General features: G+C 42.7%; 2 protein-coding genes across 2 annotated transcripts; one reads left to right on the top strand and one right to left on the bottom strand.

Annotated features, from left to right (window-relative positions):
- The first annotated feature begins 249 nt into the window (after positions 1-249).
- On the top strand, positions 250-3,558 carry clpp (caseinolytic mitochondrial matrix peptidase proteolytic subunit). Its single transcript, XM_080856536.1, has 7 exons — positions 250-318; positions 728-829; positions 958-1,029; positions 1,399-1,495; positions 1,605-1,792; positions 2,577-2,682; positions 2,788-3,558. Exons 1-7 carry the CDS (start codon positions 307-309, stop codon positions 3,012-3,014), a joined length of 804 nt encoding a protein of 267 aa, XP_080712662.1. The 5' UTR covers positions 250-306; the 3' UTR covers positions 3,015-3,558.
- A 3,626-nt stretch (positions 3,559-7,184) lies between these two features.
- On the bottom strand, positions 7,185-11,423 carry aldh3b1 (aldehyde dehydrogenase 3 family, member B1; the record flags this gene model as incomplete). Its single annotated transcript, XM_080856130.1, has 9 exons — positions 7,185-7,375; positions 7,566-7,665; positions 7,793-7,959; positions 8,289-8,681; positions 8,978-9,059; positions 9,161-9,246; positions 10,195-10,315; positions 11,036-11,146; positions 11,262-11,423. 9 exons carry the CDS (start codon positions 11,421-11,423, stop codon positions 7,185-7,187), a joined length of 1,413 nt encoding a protein of 470 aa, XP_080712256.1.
- Positions 11,424-11,645: the final 222 nt, after the last annotated feature.

Raw genomic sequence — 11,645 nt, 5'->3', positions numbered from 1 at the left:
GAGTCTGCTCGAGTCTAAATTGTAATTAAAACGCTTGTTATATCCTTTAGTGGTGTTCGGTATTAAAGTCTAAACACTTCTTGCAATGTCTGAACAATTGGCAATCGAAGGGTACATTTTTCTTTGCAAGTTAAAATAATGCAAGCTTTCTGATGGGATGGTTTCAGGTTTGTTGTCCGTCACCGCCATCTAGTGCATGGTTTGCTTACTGAAGCTGTGGCTAGCTAGAGACTGGAAGGTCAAGCTGGTATTACATCCGGTTTATCAAGGGTCGCGCAGAAGGATTCCACATTGTAACTGTTTGCAATGTTGATACGAGTGAGTGTGTTTTAATGAGTTTCTGACTGTTTGGAATGTGTCGAGTAGAAGACGGGTTTATAACATGTAGATGTGTCGAGTTCAAGACGGGTTTATAACGTGTCTGTGTTTGTGATGATGTAGCCTTGTGTAACTACCTAACTTAGCCTATGTAAGGTAGCTAGCTAGGTGTAGGTCCTGTAGCTGACTAACTAAACATATAACTGTCAAGTAGACACAATTAACTGGACGAACAAGCGTTGGACGATTTAGCCAGTGTGATGTCTGTGTGGTCTGTCATAATCGCCGCTTTGAAAACTTAATTCGTGGCTAAGTCTGTCAACATTATCCTTGTTTGTCCTGTAGTGACATAAGTTAGCCTGATTTCAGTCGCTCATTGTCTGCCCCGTCTTGTTTTTTCTTTACTTAGAGAGTATTACAATTGGGCGTCTCAGCTGCAAAAGGAAGTCGGCTCATTCATCACAGTGCGCCATGGAAAAGTCCTCTTATACCCATTGTAGTTGAACAGACGGTAAGAGTCGCCCGTTGATAAAGTGGTCTGCCTCGAAGTGTCGTGACATAACATTGTCAGCTTGGCCCGTAAACCATACTTAATAAAGTTCTTAATGTGATCCTTTTCTTGTGCCCTTTCACGCCTAGGGCCGAGGAGAGCGCGCCTATGACATCTACTCTCGCCTCTTGAGAGAGAGAATCATCTGTTTGATGGGTCCAGTAAGTATCTCCGTCTTAATAGACAACAGGTCACCTTCCCAGACTTGCCATATGTGTAAACTTAGTCACAAACAGGTTGGTAGGTTAGCTTTATGCAAGGACAACTTAAAAAGAGAAAAAAACACATCCGTGAACAAAGTTGAAATCGTAGAAACAACTCCAGGAATGCAAACTTGTCAAAAGTAGTACATGGGTTTTCTTGAACATGCTTTGTTGCACAATTTGGCACATTCGTGTTCTTGGTTATGCTACCTTAATGTTGCAATAGCAAGGCAAATGTGTTCGCAGTGTACAAGATGACATTTATTCAGAAGAGATGTGTCAATCATACAAATCTTATGACTCGTGTATTCCTCTCCTCCCCTTCAGATTGATGACTCTGTAGCAAGCCTTGTTATTGCCCAGCTGCTGTTTCTTCAGTCAGAGAGCAACAACAAACCCATCCACATGTACATCAACAGCCCTGGTGAGAGTGGAGATGCTTTGGACCGGAAATTAACCATGTTTGTCAGTCTTGCGTTAAAAAAACAACCAATGGTAGTTCCTATTAAATAGTTCCTCTTTCTCACGCTTAGGTGGTGTGGTGACAGCAGGGCTGGCCATCTACGACACCATGCAGTACATCCTGAACCCCATCTCCACCTGGTGTGTGGGCCAGGCTGCCAGCATGGGCAGCTTACTCCTGGCCGCAGGCACCGCTGGCATGAGGCACTCGCTGCCAAATGCCCGGATTATGGTGCACCAACCATCAGGAGGGGCCAGGGTGAGAACTGGGGGCACATTGGGCAGTTGAGGAGGTGGTAGGGGTTTATAGTTCAAGATCAAGTCTTTAATTTTCAGATGCACAGAACAACACAGTCAGACTGGGCACTGAAATTTTGTGACAAGACACCGCACAACAACCTAACATAACATAACATATTAATACTCTGAACATATACTAAACATATAACAAACCTATACTAATGTAGAAAACTATAAATATGCCAAATATACTTAATATACTAAATATGCTTAATATACAATATAACAAACATATAGTGCAAACAGTAGTTACAAGTGACATGTATAAAGTGGCAAGTTAATAAAGTGGCGAAAGTGAATCACTGTCCATTGAGAAGCCTGATGGCCCTCGGAAAGAAACTGTTCTCCAGTCTACGTGTTTGAGACCGAATGCTCCGGTATCGCCTGCAAGATGGCAACGGAGTAAAAAATCTGTTGGATAGGTGGTAACCGTCTTTAAAAATCCTGCAAGCTTTTATGAGGCATCGAGTGTGGTAGGTGTCCTGCAGGGCTGGGAGCCCCCTGCCTATGATGAACTCTGCAGACCTGACACTGCTTAGGACCCTGCAGTCCCTGGTTGTGCAGCTCCCATACCCCACTGTGATGCAACCATTCAAAATGCTCTCTATCGGGCATCTGTACCTGTACCTGTACCTGCATTGTAACTGAACTGTTTGCCTTTAGAGCCTTGAGGAATTGTTCTAGTCTAACCTCTGGAATATTTAGATGCCCCTGTTTAAGAAATAATGCCTTGTGTGTTTTAGGGTCAGGCCACAGATATTGCCATTCAGGCAGAGGAGATTCTTAAACTGAAACATCAGATCAACCTCATTTACAGCAAACACACGGGCCAGCTACTGGAAAAAATAGGTAAGTTCACCTCCTGTAATATTTAGTTTAAATATTAAATACTTAGTCCATTAAAAGGTATATCACTGTTTTATGTTCTCCTGTGCATCCGTATGCCTCCCCCAGAGGGTGTGATGGAAAGAGATCGCTACATGAGCCCTATTGAGGCTCAGGATTTCGGAATCATCGACCGGGTCCTGGTGCACCCGCCTCAGGCAGGACAGGACGAACCGGAGCTAGTACAAAAGGATCAGACCACCCCGTCGAGCTCCCCCGCCGCCCCCGACCCTCCCGCCCCTGAACAAGGCTCTTCCGGGACCAACCCACCCTCCTCATACAAACCTGAACCCTGAAGGGAAAATCCAGACTCGGCCCTCCCTCAAAAGCCACGTGCTGGCCAACTCACTAAGGGTTTGCCTGGAAGGAATGGGCACCAGCAATTCCTCATATTGCCTAATATCGACGCCGTGTTTTTTTCTGGTGTCTATACTGGACAGAAGACTTACCATATGATAGAAATACGTATGTGCTCTTAACTGAAGACAGAAAATGTGTGTGATGTCTGAGTCTCAACAGAGGCTTTGTATTTCTAACTTTTGGGTGTAATTTGAATACAATGTTTAGAATAGCGGAATATGTAAACTGGTAAATTAAAAAAAAAAAGTTAAACAAATTATATGTGATTGCATAAAAAATAAATATAAGCCTAAATCTGACAAACAAAAAGTACCTTATTTTGATTTTCATTGATAATCGGACTACTTGGAGGACGGGATATTTCTTTTATTAAATGTTGTGTCCGTCTTTACATAATTAAATCCTGATTTTACAACTGACCCAGTCTGACATTTGTTTTCTATAAGCATGGGAAAATAAAAGAAGTCTTATTTTTTCAAATGTTTTATTTGTAGTTTCATAAGAGTGATTATTTTAAACCACTTTTTATTTTTTGCCTGTATAATATTTTTATTACAGCGGGTAAAATAAGTATTGAACACGTCACCATTTTTCTCAGTAATATTTCCAAAGGTGCTATTGACATGACATTTTCACCAGATGTTGGTAACAACCCAAGTAATCCATATAAACATAGAAACCAAAGCAAATACAAATAAACAGGGAAGAATTATTGAACACGCTGACTGATATTTATTTAATATTTGTACAAAAGCCTTTTTGGTATGGACAGCTTCAAGACGCCTCCTGTGTGGAGAAACAAGTCATATGCATTGCTCAGGTGTGATTTTGGCCCATTCTTCCACACAAACCGGTTTCAAATCTTGAAGATTCCGTGGGCTTCTTCTATGAACTCTGATCTTCAGTTCTTTCGAAAGATTTTCAATTGAATTCAAGTCAGGTGACTGGCTGGGCCATTCTAGCAGCTTTATTTTCTTTCTCTGAAGCCAGTATTCACCTTCATATTCAACTTATCACTGCATCTGTCTGAAGTCCATCATCCCCATACCAAAGAAAACATCAGTAACCTGCCTGAATGACTACCGCCCTGTAGCACTGACCTCCACAATTATGAAGTGCTTTGAGCGGCTGGTCAGAACCCACATCTGCTCTACCCTTCCCAACACCCTGGACCCCTTTCAGTTTGCATACCGTCCAAACCGATCAACAGACGATGCCATTGCCCTAGCAACACACACCACCCTCTCCCACCTGGAAAAGAGCAACACATATGTGAGGATGCTGTTTGTGGATTACAGCTCAGCATTCAACACTATTGTGCCTGCCAAGCTCGTCCCGAAGCTCAGGGGCCTGGGTCTTAAAACACCCCTGTGCAACTGGATCCTGGACTTCCTGACGAGCAGACCCCAGGTGGTGAGAATGGGCAACCACACCTCCTCCTCACTGACCCTGAGTACCGGTGCCCCCCAGGGCTGCGTACTCAGTCTCCTCCTGTACTCCCTGTACACGCATGACTGTGTGGCAACACACAATTCCAACATCATCCTGAAGTTTGCAGACGACACTACCATCCTGGGTCTCATCTCTAACAACGATGAGACTGCCTATAGAGATGAGGTAAGGGGCTTGGCAGAATGGTGCCAAGACAACAACCTGTCTCTCAACGTCTGCAAAACCAAGAAGATGATCGTGGACTTCAGGAAGCTGCAGAAGGGGGGGTCAGGACCCCATACACATCGAGGGAGCTGAAGTGGAGAGAGTGTCCAACTTCAAATTCCTCGGTGTGTACATCAAGGATGACCTAACCTGGTCCATGCAGGCAGGCTCAGCAGTCAAAACTGCACAGAAGCGGCTATACTTATTGAGGAGACTCAAGAAGTTTGGCGTGTCTTCTAAGACACTAACAAACTTTTACAGATGCACCATTGAGAGCACCCTCTCAGGCTGCATCACTGCCTGGTATGGTAGCTGCTCCGCTGCCGACCGCAAGGCCCTGCAGAGGGTGGTGAAGACAGCGGAGCGTATCACCGGCAGCCATCTCCCCTCCGTGCAAGGCATCTATAACAATAGATGCCTGAGGAAAGCACAAACATTTTTAAAGGACAACAGCCACCCAGGCTATGGACTTTTTTCATTGCTGCCGTCTGGAAGACGCTACCGGAGCATCCGAACACGGACTACCAGACTCACAAACAGCTTTTTCCCCCTGGCTGTAAGGCTTTTGAATCAGAAACACTGACCCACTGAACTGTCGCCACCTCCACCTACTCCCTGCTCCCCCCACTCATACAATTCACTTCCTAGATATATTTGCACAATTTTAAAAACTTTTTAACTTATTCTTAACATGCCTAAATTCACACTTAAACTGCTGCTAGCCCTTCTACTGTACTCTTCATTGTTGAATGTTAATGTTATATGTTATAGAGCTATATGTTGTTCTTTAAATTGTTGTATGTTAAGGTTATATTTTATATGTTTTATTGTCATAGTGTTATAGAGTTTTATGTAACTTTTTGGTATATGTTATATGTATGACGTATACTGCGTAGATGAATGATGCTTGCCAAGTCGTAAGAATTTTGCTGTGCTGAAGCAATTTGGCATATGCAATAATAAACACACTTTGACTCTTGTGAGAGCTCTTTGCTTTTACCCATCATGAGATGTTTCTTGTGTGATCCCTTTTTATAGGCCATCAGTTGGGACTGAACCAGCTGATATTAATTTGCACTCTGCAAGGGGTTGGATTGCTTTCTAATTACTGATAGATTTCAGCTTTTGTCTTCGCTTTCCATGCCTTTTTGCACCTCCCTTTCTTCATGTGTTCAATACTTTATCCGTGTCATTTCACATTATTACACATAACTTAATTTCTGAACGTAATTGTTTTGGTTTTCTTGGTTATATGTATGGTTGTTAACAACATCTGGTGGAAGTTCATGTCAATAGCACCTTTGAAAATATATTTACTGAGAAAGTGTCCAATACTCATTTTTCCCGCTGATGTCTGGGAATTCCCCGCCCCTTCACTGCATTTAATTTGCTCAATTAGTCTGGCGAAGTACTAAATGGAGGTCCACTTCACTCACGTAATTGGACACGCCTTTAACCAATCAGACCAACGATACTATACAACGATACAACGATCGGTAATAAAGCAAACACATCTTTTTTCTGTATGAATTGTTCCAGAGCAGGTTTCTGTTCTATTTTCAAAGAAAACTTGCCTTTGAAATCATCCAAGACAGCCGCGAGAGCAGTATATAGTTTTGCTGTGCTTTCTCTTTGCTTTCGGTTTTGTTACCTTGACGTGGTTATTTTAAATTCGCCAATGGCGCGCCGGGTAGCCAAAAGCCAGTTTGTGATTGGTTTCAGAGATTCTGGAAATGTTGAAATGAACGGCTATCCGAAGTTTGCCAGACCCACTTCAGAGGCAAAATCAAATTGGCCGGAAAAGAGGGCGGGACTTCCCAGACTAATGTGATGGCACTAATGGGCTGCAAAATCATCAAGTTTCAATAGGCACGTCTGTGCAGGCAAGACCTAAAAATATTGATTTATGGATATGAAAGCAATTATGAGATGACATAAGCCCATTAAATGGTTAACCAGACACTGTGAGAAGAAAAGGCAGCTCACGCTTCAGCCAATAAAGTTATCAGACAATCCTGCAACAATTCTTTACCAGATGTAAGCCGGTATGTTTTCCACAATATCCAGTTCTAAATGTTTTGTCTTTTACACAGCAATGCTTGTGTTATGCAGACACAGGAAGGCAGCATGTATTCATTTCAATTTGAATATTTATTTATGTGTATATTACTGTACTTTGAGTTAATTAAATAACTTAATTGTAGCATTACAAAGGTTACTGTTCACTAGAGATATAAGACAGTACACATTTGCCCTTACAAAAACTGGAAAAATAAAAGTAGAAGATTCTTCGATCCATCCCTGGAAATACCATACCAAACAAATCGTGCAATATCGCCATTAAAAGTGAGAATATAACACGTTCTGAACAGCAGTACCGGCAATGCGTTTCCATTTGGTCTGAGTTCCAATTTTGCTGCAAAAAAAGCAATATCCTGAACTGCCTCATCTCACAGAAGTGAGCAGCTGCCCTTCTTGGTGGTGGTTGCCCAGCGCAGCCAGCTGAGACGGTAGTCACTGTAGGGGGGGTAACGCAGGGCGCCGATTCGCTCCAGCCCAGAGCTCCTCAGCAGACAGGCACGCTTGTGACTGAATGTCTCGTAGGTATAGCGGCCATGGTAGCAGCCCATGCCACTGGCACCTGGGTGGGGAGATGGAGGTTAGTTGATGCAGTGTTAGGAGAATTCATGGTTTACCTGAAAAGTAAAGGTATGGAACCAGTTTTCCTTATAGTTACTAACTCCTGAGCAATGTGCATTGGCTAAAATGAACCATCTTACCAGTTGTTCTACACTTGTTATGATCTGATAACCTGGGACTGTCACACCTACCTACTCCCCCAAAAGGTAAGGTTGGTAGGGTCATCTGCAGGATGCCATCATTTGCACAGAATCCCCCACTGTTGGTGCTCTCCATAACAGTGGTCACAACCTAGGGAGGGCAGGGTGGAAACACAGTCCTTACATTATATGCTATGTAAAGTAGCACAAACCATTCAACAGACTCAGGACACCTGATGAGCTTCATCACATAAGGCTCATCCATCTCTTCTGCTTACCTGAGGCTCATCAGAGAAGACGTACAGGGCCAGCGGCTTCTCTCTGGCGTTCACAAAGGTGATGGCTTCCTCCAGGGTCTCCACGGTGAGAATGGGAAGGATTGGGCCAAAGATCTCCTCCTGCATGAGGATGTCCGTTTCTTCAACATCCACCAGCACTGTAGGAGCTGTGGGGAGACCGGGATGGTAGGTGAGGCAGATTATACGTAGGCTCTCAAACCATTCTACATCACTGTTACACGAGGCAGGCCATTGGAGTGTTCTTATTGCCTCTGTTTTCAGGCCACATGCATCATTCAAAAGAAACTGGCTCAGTGTACACGTACAAATTCAAGGTTGAAAACGGTATTGAGGTGGTTCTGTGAAAATGACAGAAATATTTCTCTAGAAGCAACAGAATCTACAAAACGAATCTAATGCCACAGCTTTAGAAATCCCTAGTCCATATCTCTATTCCTGCTCATTATAAATGAATCACCACCACCACCCTGCTTACCGATGTACTTCTCCTCTTGTGTGCTCTCTCCCCCAATCACCACTTTCCCCTTGGACTTCCCCAGCAGGTCCATCAGGTGGCTCCAGTGCTTGTCCGTCACAATGCGCCCAACGTCTGGACACTTCTGAGGGTCAGGCCCGTAGAAGGCATCCAGGGCCTCGCGGATGAGCGGTAAGAGAGCGTCCTGTGTCTCCTTAGTGCAAAGGATGTAGTCCGGAGCAACGCAGCTCTGGCCGGCGTTAAAATACTTGGCCCAGACTATCCTCTTGGCGAGGATCCTCATGTCTATCCGGCCGTAGATCAGACAGGGGGTCTTCCCCCCCAGCTCCAGGGTGACAGGGGTCAAGTGAACCGCAGCAGCAAGGAGGATTTTCCGAGCCACCGCCTGAGAACCTGAAGGATTGGGAGATAAGCAAAGTCTTAATGCAGTAATGAAAGTCAATAATAGCATTGCCAACACCAATCTATAACATAAAATGGTTGTTTTGCTATGGAAAAATTATATCAGCTTAAAAAAAAAAAAACTTAAGTGATTGAAAATGTGGAACTTTCTACAGAAACACCGCATCAATAAGAAATGTGCTAAATAATACAGAGACAAAGCTTAACCAAGCCAAATTACAACAATACAAAATTTTGATTTAAAGCTGAACGTGAGGAAGGAAGAGCTGGACTGTAAACAATCCTACCTGTGTAAAAAATGTGGTCAAATCTGTTCTCCAATAACCTTCTTGTGTCCTCTGCTCCACCACAAGTGACCACATAGCACTCCTGAAAGGAATATGGCCAGACAGATATGAATACAGGGACGCGTCGCAAAGACACCCACACATAAGCGAAGACAGGTGACAGGTGAGTGAACGCTGCCTTACCTTGGACAGGTACTTGGGAATGAGTTCAGCCAGGAGTGCCTCGGTTGCTTGACTGATCTCAGACGGCTTGAGGAGGGCACAGTTACCTAATGCATGACGCAAGTAAGAAGGATAAGCACTGAAACAGACTTCTCCAGTATGGTAGTAGGTGACAAAAAGATTTGTCTAGGAAATAGTTTTAATACCCAAACTGATCTTTTTCATTGTAAAAAAAACTATCTGGAAGTTTGACCAGGCAGTCTGCATCGAGCAACACATATCTTTGATAAACTCAACAAACCAGGACTAAAACAGAGCACCCTGTAAGGCACACACATATCTTGACGAAAAATGACTTACACCATGCTACTGGCGGTTGAGAAATTAGGTCGAGTTATAATTATTTACGGTGTACAATACAATCTTTACTGTGTTGTATTGCAATCTTTTGGCAGGATATCGTATCGGCAAATCTCGCTATATTCATTTATTTATATATTATAATTTTTAATTCTACAGCATCACAGGGGAAATTGGAAAGGAACACATTTACAATGCCAAGATGGCTGCAGAGACACCCAGCAAACAAAACTAAAAATATGGGAGAAGTAAATCGCAATGTTTCAAATTGCAATACTTGCTGGGTCATATAATATATAGAAAAATCACAATATCATAGTTGTTGTCCAAATATCGTGATTGTAACACGAGGGGATGATGCGCTACATTAATTGATATTTACCTTTCATTTCACTTAGGATGGATGGCCATCACTAACTGTGTTTGGATAGAAACTCCACTGCAATGCTTTGATTAAATTGCAAGGGCTATTTGACTTGCACATAATCACATATTGTATTAGCAGTTTAGTGAAATATCAATGGCATTATTTCAGTATCTTCCACTAGTCCTATAGACAAGACCAGAAGCCAATACATATCGACAGGCACTATGAAAATATGCCCATCTCCCTGGGTCAAAAAGCAGCTACTATATGTAATGACTAATTAACCAGAAGCTGGCAAGATCAGAAAACAGGTGATGAAAGAATGTACCTGCAGCTATGGCACCAACTAACGGTAACAGAATGAGCTGAAGAGGGTAGTTCCATGCCCCAATGATCAGAACGACTCCGAATGGTTGTCTTCGTATAAAGACACTATCAAACTTTGTTGCCTAAAACACAACAGTAAAATAATGTAAAGAGAAGGGAGAAACATGAAGTTAATCAATCAGATATGAGACAATGACCACTATGAGCAACAATTACACTCTAGTATCGCTCAGTCATGTGGACACAAACATTGCAATGTCATACGATGCAGGTCTCACGGAAACTTTAGTCTCGCAATGCTGCACTTCTGTCAGGATCCATTTCAGCTTTGTGCGGGTTTGTTGACACTCACTGTTACATTGCCTTATCCTCAACAATCAAATGCAATTCTGATGCAATTTCACACTTGTTTGGATCAAGACCTTTGTGTGTGGATTGCCAAAAAAGCAAGAAGAATTTTGCAGGAATGTGCACGCAGAATTACAGATTTACAAATTACATTTCAGGACAAATGCACAAACAATGTATGATGTATATTCACAGATTATAAAGTATGTATTTATAATACATTCATTTGTACAAAATAAACCATTCTCTGTCTATTGAAATGAGAGCTTATGAACCACAAGTGAGGCATTCTGTGTTTTAGGATGGTTCTGTGGATTTGTTGATTATGGTACATGCATTTACAAATAATTTTGGAAAAAAAAAAATCTCCGTAGGCTAAACTGCTCTCTATGAAAGGAAACACAACTGAGCTAATTTCTCAGACGATGGTAATCTCTCGATTCACAGTACAGATAGTCATGGACAATACACTAGGTTTCACTAGAGAGCCTTACCATATTCGTGCCAACATATTCAGGTAACATCCAGGTCTTCAAGTTATTTATCGCGTGGCAAATGTCATTCTTCACAATCTCAATCTCTGAGATTGCTGCTTCAAATTTTGGCTGTAGAACAAATAATACAAGGGATTGGTGCTGGAAGTCAACATCTAAAGCAGCCCGGTTAAATCTGGCAAGGACTGTAAATGGTAAGGGGGTACCACTCATAGCCTATACATACCTTTCTAAGGTCCCTGTGTAATGCTTCCAGAATCTGATCTTCATTCTCCTCCATCAAGGCGAGGAGGCCCTTCAGCTCTGTGAGACGAAACTCCAGCGGAATAGTCACTCCAGTGTGGAATGCTGCCCGGAGCCCGGCAATCACCTCACCTTGACTTTCCATCTTCTTGCACCTGACCCGCCTTCAGAAAGGTATGACAAGGTTTAAATATGAGTGCTGGCGAACACACAAGCCAAGACTTGTATAGTCGTTTCTCAACACCAACACAATCAATCTCAATCAAGGTTTATGGAAAGTCACCAGGGCGTAGATTTGACTCCATACATCTAAATGTGCAATTTTATCAAAATATCCCCAGGGTTTTAGACTCCTTTACATGCGAGT

This window comes from Sprattus sprattus (genome assembly GCF_963457725.1).
Source record: "Sprattus sprattus genome assembly, chromosome: 18".
NCBI lineage: Eukaryota > Metazoa > Chordata > Actinopteri > Clupeiformes > Clupeidae > Sprattus > Sprattus sprattus.
The sequence above is the reverse complement of the archived record's forward strand: the minus strand, read 5'-3'. Positions and strand labels throughout refer to the sequence as shown.

Bases quoted from the DNA above. Each gene is read 5' to 3' on its own strand.
- clpp (XM_080856536.1), top strand. The intron at 830-957 runs GTAAGAGTCGCC...TTTCACGCCTAG, and splicing joins CCATTGTAGTTGAACAGACG to GGCCGAGGAGAGCGCGCCTA. The intron at 1,496-1,604 runs GTGAGAGTGGAG...TCTCACGCTTAG, and splicing joins CATGTACATCAACAGCCCTG to GTGGTGTGGTGACAGCAGGG.